The sequence below is a fragment of the Miscanthus floridulus genome, chromosome 11 (genome assembly GCF_019320115.1).
Source record: "Miscanthus floridulus cultivar M001 chromosome 11, ASM1932011v1, whole genome shotgun sequence".
Taxonomy (NCBI): Eukaryota; Viridiplantae; Streptophyta; class Magnoliopsida; order Poales; family Poaceae; genus Miscanthus; species Miscanthus floridulus.
Window position 1 is genome coordinate 89,616,977 of NC_089590.1, and position 7,987 is coordinate 89,624,963.

At 43.0% G+C, this 7,987-nt stretch overlaps 1 protein-coding gene across 1 annotated transcript; it reads left to right on the top strand.

The window, feature by feature from the left end:
- The first annotated feature begins 508 nt into the window (after positions 1-508).
- On the top strand, positions 509-2,842 carry LOC136492421 (uncharacterized). The gene has a single exon (XM_066488439.1). The coding sequence runs from the start codon at positions 569-571 to the stop codon at positions 2,840-2,842; it is 2,274 nt and encodes a 757-aa protein (XP_066344536.1). The 5' UTR covers positions 509-568.
- The last annotated feature ends 5,145 nt before the right edge of the window (positions 2,843-7,987 follow it).

The window sequence follows — 7,987 nt, forward strand, 5'->3', positions numbered from 1 at the left end:
AGGTGGTGGTCGAGTTCTTCGGCCAACTCTGGGCCATTGATTCCCCGCCGCCTCACCGTAACCCTAGACCACAAGCCCCCTCCACCAAACTCCTGAGTGCCGACAACTTGTTCTGGATCCGGCGAGATTTGGTGGATTCGCGGAGTTTCTCATCAAAGGATTGCTACCCGGTGCAGAAATCGGATCGGCTGGTGAAGCCGCCGGTGAAAGTCAACTTCGCAAGGGACTAGGGATGAAAACGGATCGGATACGGACGGATATCACCGATATTACATTTGTTTTCATATTTCTGTCCGGATTCGGATTCGAATACGGATAGTGTCAACTATGTCGGATAGGATACGATTGGATATCGACATCATAAATATGCAATTTGAGTATTCGGATACGGATACGGTATCGGATGTTGGATATCCGGACTCAGATGCAGACATATCTCAACCCCTCTAAACGGATTCGGTTTCGAATACGGTCGGAAAATATCCGTACCGTTTTCATCCCTACAAGGGACATCCGGGGGAGAGGGGGTGAGAAGGAGACTTTTGCTGAGGTGCTTCAGAAGAGGAAGATGGAGGAGGGTGGAAGATGGGTTTGGCAGCCTGAGCCGCAGCGTCCGCCCTCTCAAAGGCCGGCTCGTCCTCCACCGCTATCGCAGAACAACCACAGGGTTCCGACCCAGCAGGGGTGGCAGGACCTCGGTTGGAGGCAGCAAGGTGCTACTCGCCCACCTCCACCGCCCCGTCCGCAACAGCATCAACCGCCGCCTCTGCAACTGCGACAACCACAGCAACCTCCACCTCGGAGAACACCTGCACAGGGGCGGGGGCAAGGTACTCAGATTCCTGATCCGCCTTTCATCATAGATCCTAGATATAGGAAGCTTACTTGCTATAACTGTGGAGAGCCTGGTCATTTTGTGGGTAATTGTACTCGTCCTAAGGTCTGCTTTATCTGTGGAGTTCCTGGGCATCATATGAATGTTTGTCCAAAGTGGAAATCAGATCACCCTGTTGCAGCGTATGTGGGTAGTTCTAGTCTGGGACTTGGTTTTTATCATTTAGATGTGCCAAGTGTGGAATCTACTCAATGGCTGAATCTGACTAATTGTGGAGTGGTTAGAGTTAAGAATGGTCAGATTACCTTAGCTGAATTGGAAGCGGAGTTATCTGACATATATAGTAAGGATTGGCCTTGGCAAATCAGAGAATTGGAACCTGGGAGATTTTTTGTGAGATTTCCTCCTCATAAGAGGTTTAGTGACATCAAAAATTACCCTTCCTTCAATCTGAGGAAGGATGGGGTTCAAGTTGAGGTGCTTGAATGGATTGGAGATTTGGAACCCCACAGTGAATTGGAGGAAGTATGGGTTGAGATAAGAGGCATACCACCTAGATATTGCCATTGGAAAGTTTTTGCTCAAATAGCTTCTGGGTTTGGCTTACTGACTGAGGTTGACTGGTCCACAGTGTTCAAGACCTTTTATGAGGTCGTCAGAGTCAAAGTGGCATGTAGGAATGGGAAGAAAATTCCTAGGCAAAGGTTATACGAGATGGGGATGAAACTGTATGTTATTGAGCTGACAGTGGAAGATGAAGCTGATGACGGTAAAGCTGCTGATGACAAGGGTAATGATGATGGTGGGGGCGATGATAAAGGAAATCCGGGTAATGATGACGAGACAGATGACTTGTATGATTCTGATGACGAGATGAACCATCTGTCCAAGCCTGCTAAAGACACAAAACAACAGACGCCAAAAACTTCTATGCCTAAGAGTACAGGAAGCAAGACAGTAAATATGGAGGTGATGACAGAGGATGTAATGAATCAGTGGTCTATTATGGTGCAGATGATGTCGGAACAAGCTAAGCAGTTGACTGCTCAGGATGCACTAATGGTATTGCAGCTGAGTTACATTGATGTGGCTCAGAGGGAAGATCCTTGCCTGAATCTGAGGGATAGACATAATTCTTTAAGGAAGAATAGTCTACAGAAAGAATTGGGTTATGTGAATACAACTCAGTTTTTTGAAGCAAAGTTTCAGAGCTCCCTTGAGGGATGTTCTGGTGTGAAGAGCTATGATAATGAAAAGTTTCAGAGTACCCTTGAGGGATGCACTGAGATGGATAAATATGAAACACCAGTGACTAACCAGGTGAAGGATTCGGATTGTAAGATAGTTGGCAACAAGCTTCTTAGTTTGCTGAATGAGGAGTCACATCATTCCAAGTGGGAGGAATTCAGAAGAATGACTAAGCAGGATATTGCATCTGAGGAATGCTCATCTCTGTTAAGAAGAATAGAGCTAGAAGTTTCTGAGGAGGAGGTGGAAGCAAGTGATACTGAACATATGGATGAAGGTGAAGAATTGTCTAGTCTGCAAGAAGAGGGATTGCTTCAGACAGAGTTGAATAGGGAAGCTATAATCATTGAGGAGCCGCTGATCAACAAGAGCCAGAAAAGGAAAAACAAGTGGGGCCCAACTCTTAGGTGCCCCAGATTCAGAAGACAGCCGGAGGATGGGCGCACTATGCTGGAGAAGGCTCAGGAATTTAAGAAAATTAAAAATCTGGAGACAGGTACTAAACACAAATCTTCTTTTGCTTTTGAAAGCAGTACAAGTTTACTTCAAAAAGCTAATATTGCTAATATATCTTTGGGTACTAATACCTGTAATCAATTAGAAAAGATAGAGTTATTGAAGCAGAAAGAATTATCTAATAGAAGAGAGTTTGAGGAAAGTAATCCTGAGACTACTTTACCTACAAATCTTGATAGTGTTTTAAGTTATGAGGATTTTCCTCCACTGATTTCTGATACTGACCCTTCTTTAAAGGATTAGTTAGATTTGAGGGAACAGTTGGGTACAAGTAGCTTCTAAAAGCTACGATAAGAGTCCATTTAAGTTGAGAAATAATAGGAGCTCTATGAAATATTAGAGGCCTTAATAAAGAATGCCGGTTGCAATGTATCACAGATTTTGTTAAAGAGAATCATTTAGATTTTGTTGGCTTTCAAGAAACAAAAAAAGAGAGTTTTCAAGATTCTTTCCTAAAATATGTTCAAAAAGACTTTAACTGGCAATACCTCCCTGCGGAGGGTACAGCTGGTGGTATCCTTGTTGGTTTTAGTGAAAGAAAGTTTGAGGTCTTGGCTTGGAAGATAGGAGTGTACAGTGTAGCTGCAATAGTTAGAAACTGTCAAGATAATTTTGTGTGGAGGCTGATTACGGTCTATGGTTCACCTTATGATGAAGGAAAACAAGAGTTCATTAATGAACTTGAAAAATTACTTGATAATTGGGATGGCCCTACTATGATAGGTGGAGATTTTAATTTAGTCTGTAATGTTAAGGATAAAAGTAATGGAGTCATTAACCACAAATAGGCAGATTTGTTCATGGACTGGGTTGTTTGATTGAATTAAAACCTTTATCCAGAGCGTTTACCTAGACAAATAATCAAGAGCAGCCTATTTTGGCTGTTATTGACAAAAATTTTTACACAACCAATTTTGAACATAAATTCCCTTGGGCCTTTGTGTCTACTAGCTCTAGAGCAAGCAGTGATCATGTTCCTCTTCTCCTTAATTTTGGCTTGGAGGAGAGAAGGAAACCTAGTATGTTTAGATTTGAGAAGTGGTGGTTACAACAGCCTGATTTCAAGGAGCTTATTGCCAAATTATGGAACACTTCTTGTGCCTTCACAGACCCTTTAGACATTTGGCAGTTTAAAATTAGATTGGTTAGAAAGAAGGTTAAGGGGTGGGCCTTAAATATCAATGCCCAAGTTAGAAAACAAAAGTTAGAACTTCTTAAGGAGTATGATCTGCTAGACTTGAAATATGAGAATTTTGTTATTACTGAGATGGAAAGAAACATGATGAAGGAGATTGTTAAAGACCTAGAATCTATTTGGAAGTTAGAGGAGATTAAAGCTAGACAGAGAACTAAGGATAGATACGTAAGAGAGGGTGATAGAAACACAACATATTTTCAAGCTGTGGCAAATCAAAGAAATAGAAAAAAACGTATTTCTAGGTTAGAAGGCCCTGATGGTTGGATAGATGATAATAAAGGCATGCTTGAGCATGCTGTTGATTTTTACAGAAAACTGTTTGGTAAAGAAGGAGATAGTGGTGTTAAGTTAGGAGAAGATTTTTGAGGAGTGGATGAGAAAGTGACTGCCATAGAAAATGAGATGTTAGAGGCTCCTTTTACTGAAAATGAAGTTAGAGAGACTGTCTTTAGCTCTTATGCTGAAGGAGCCCTAGGCCCTGATGGGTTCTCTTTTCTTTTTTATCAAATCTTTTGGGATCTGATCAAGGTGGATCTTATGAATCTTATAAGAGTGTTTGAACAAGGGGATCTGAATCTTGATAGGTTGAATTATGCCATGATAACGTTGATCCCTAAAGAACCTGAGGCTAAGGTGCTGAAGAAATTCAGGCCGATTAGCCTAATAAACTGTAGTTTTAAAATTTTCTCCAAATTGTTGAATAATAAATGGTGAGAGTAGCTAATAGGCTAGTGGCGTCTAACCAAACAGCCTTCATTAAAGGAAGGTTTATTCTGGAGAGTGTTGTGGCTGCCCATAAAATTATTCATGAGGTCCATAAACGAAAACAAGAAGGTGTGGTGTTGAAACTAGATTATGAAAAGGCATATGATAGGGTCAGCTGGTCTTTCCTTGAGGAGATGCTTGAGACTAGGGGTTTTGGTGGAAGATGGAGAGGCTGGCTTCGACAGGTCGTTAAAGGAGGTTCTATTTGTATTCGTATCAATGATGAAAATAGTATCTTTTTCAAGTCTGGGAAGGGTCTGAGGCAGGGAGACTCTTTATCCCCTCTGCTGTTCAATTTAGTAGCTGACGTTTTTTCTAGAATGCTTATGAAAGCAGCTAGGCATGGTCTTATTACTGGGTTATTACCACAAGTGGTAGAGGGTGGTATCATCATCTTGCAATATGCTGATGATACACTGCTTTTCTTAGAAAATAATCTGGAAAAAGCTTGCAATTTGAAATGGCTTCTAGTTTGCTTTGAGCAAATGTCAGGCATGAAGATTAATTATGATAAGAGTGATTTGTTGATGGTGGGTTTAGAAGAAGATCAGGCTAATGAGTTTGCTAGACTTTTCTGTTACAAAAAAGGTGAATTTCCTATTAAGTACCTAGGAGTTCCCCTTCATTATAGTAAGCTTACAAGGAAAGACCTACAACCTGTGGTGGACAAAATTATCAAAAGGATAGCTGGTTGGAGGGGTAGGCTTCTGTCTTATGCTGGGAGGATTATTTTGCTAAAAGCTTGTCTGGCTAGTATTCCAATTTATTTGCTGTCCTTATAAAGTTCCCTAAGTGGGCTATCAAAATGATAAACTCTCAGATGGGACATTTTCTGTGGAACAACATTGAAGACAATCATAAGTATCACTTAGCAAGCTGGCAGTTAGTGGCTCAAAAGAAGGAAGAAGGAGGGCTAGGTATCCCAGATTTGAGGAGCTTAAATTTTGCTTTGTTAGCTTCGTAGATCTTTAGAACGCTATTTGGGTTAAAATTGTAGACTTTAAATATAATACCACTGATCCTAACATTTTTTGCTGCCTAGATCTAGGATCTTCCCCTTTTTGGAAAGGGGTCCTCTGGGCAGCTCAAGCAGCTCATATGGACGTCAGATGGGTAGTAGGGAATGGGCGGAAGGTAAGGTTTTGGGAAGACTAATGGGTAGGAAATACAAGTTTGGCCATTATGTTCTGGCCGTTGCATGTCATTAATGAACAGCATGGTAAGGCTATAAGCCAGGTCTGGGATGGGCATGAGCTTATGCTCACTTTTAGAAGGAATGTATCCGAGGCTCTTATGAGCATGTGGTGGGAACTCTGTGGTGTAATTGAGGGAACCATCCTCAACGATGATGAGGATCAGATAATGTGGAGCTATACCTCTCATGGCACTTACGCTGTCCAATCCCTGTATGCTAGGATTAATTGTAGAGGTGTGTTTCCGGTTTATACTCATGCCATATGGAAGCTTGTGATTCCACCTAGAGTACAGTTCTTTCTGTGGTTGCTCTCTCATAACAGAATTCTTACGAGGGATAATTTACAGAAAAGAAGGGATGTTTCGGATCCCACTTGCCTTTTTTGTAGTGAACATGAATCCATTCGGCATTTATTTTTTGAATGCTGTGTAGCTGTGAGTGTTTGGAAGTTGGTTGCTGAGGTGTTAGGTGTGATTATCGGTGCTGACTATGAGTCTGTAGCTAAGTTGTGGGTTGCGAATAAGAAACATGTGGTTACTAATGTGATTTCATCTGCTGTTTTGTGGTCCTTATGGAAGTTAAGAAATGAAATTTGCTTTCAGGGGGTGTTTTGGCTAGGTACAAAGATGGTGCTGATCAGGATCACAAAGATGCTAAGAGGCTAGCTTTCAATGTTCAAGTGGGAGGTTGGAGTGTTGCTGGAGAGCAGAATAGTTAGGATGGAAGAATTGTCAAGGCGCCCGGCATAGATCGAGTGGAAGGAGGAGGTGGCAACGGACCTGGGAACCATGGTGGACTCGGTGATGCAGGCTCTGGAGAACAAAGCAAGCCAGCCGCCAAGAAACTGTTGGGATGGGGGAATGAGATCAAGGTTGGAGACATTGGCATTGCAATCTTCGGCACTGGGCTCCGTAGCTGTGATTCAGTCTGAGGAGACGCAAGAAAGGATTTGTAATAATCAGTGCGAGTGTCATTTGGGTGCTCGTCTATGACGTTTGGCCATTAGGTTTTTTTTTTGCTGTGCTTTGAACTGTAAACTCTGGCGGGCGCGCTTTGCACGCTGTGCTGAATGCCGTTGAGTGCTTTATGCAAATAAAGCAGGGGAAACCTTTCATCTAAAAATATGCTCTCAGATCCTAGATGATCGGACATGGACACTTTGACGTCCTAGGTACTGGTGTCACCTCAATCACCTGCATTTCTCATAATTCGAATCAGCGGCGAATCTAGACTAAACTGCTGCCGGGGTCGCACAGATTCATGAACTCAATCTGATGGGGTCGTAACTAGCCGGAATACACGGGGTTTCACTGATTCGTACAAAGTTATCGGGATCGCATGACCCCGACACATGCACTGTGGCTTCGCCGCTGATTCGAATCATACTCCTACCTACGAGGCATCCAAAAAAAAATGTTGGAACGGAGGATTCCGGGTTCCTTGGAGACTTCACCTAAGCCAAAAGAGTCCGATCAGGTGTGCTTCTTTCAAGCAATCAGCTGTTCTCTAGAAGCTTTTACCTGTACGACATTGATGATTAGGGATGAGCATGAGCTGCTACTTCAAATCTTGAGCTGTGGAGTCAGGAACAGGAGTTGCGTTTATGTCAGCGGTGTAGCAAGAGCGGCAAAGGGGTATCACGAAAGAAAGAACGGTGTTGGGTCGTGCTGGGCTGTGGGCCCGTGTAAGTAGTTGGGTCTAGGCCCATGTTAGCATTAATACAATCGCGAAAAAAGCACAATGCATCATCGCTCGGGTCCAACACGCTTACAGCTTCCTCTATTTTTTTTTTAAATTAAAAAACGCTTACGGCTTACCAAATCAACAATGTGACAGTCATATACTAATACATGCTCCTTTTTAAAAAAAAAAGAAACTAAAATAAGATAATATAGTGCCAGTGCGGCTAACCCGTGGTCGTGAGAGTAATCATGCCACGGAATGGACGCAGCGCGATTCAAGCGGCGCCATTACTCGATCGCAGGCGTGATATGCGTGCGAGCTAGGCTAAAAGTAATAAACGACGCTCTGAAATCTGAAAGGCGAGGCAGGATGCTCTGTCATGGCCCTCGTCCAGCAAAGTTAACGTGTTTGGTGAGCTGCCACGCCGTGTATAAATGGAGCCCTCGGCGATCGCCTCCGGCACTCGCACTCTCCGAGCTAAGCCATAGTGAGCAAGGCAACTGAGTGAGTTCAGGTAGCCTTGCACGCACGCCCACACCGCTGTAGC

Excerpts from the sequence above, each read along its gene's own strand:
- LOC136492421 (XM_066488439.1), top strand. The coding sequence starts at position 569 with ATGGAGGAGGGTGGAAGATGGGTTTGGCAGCCTGAGCCGCAGCGTCCG.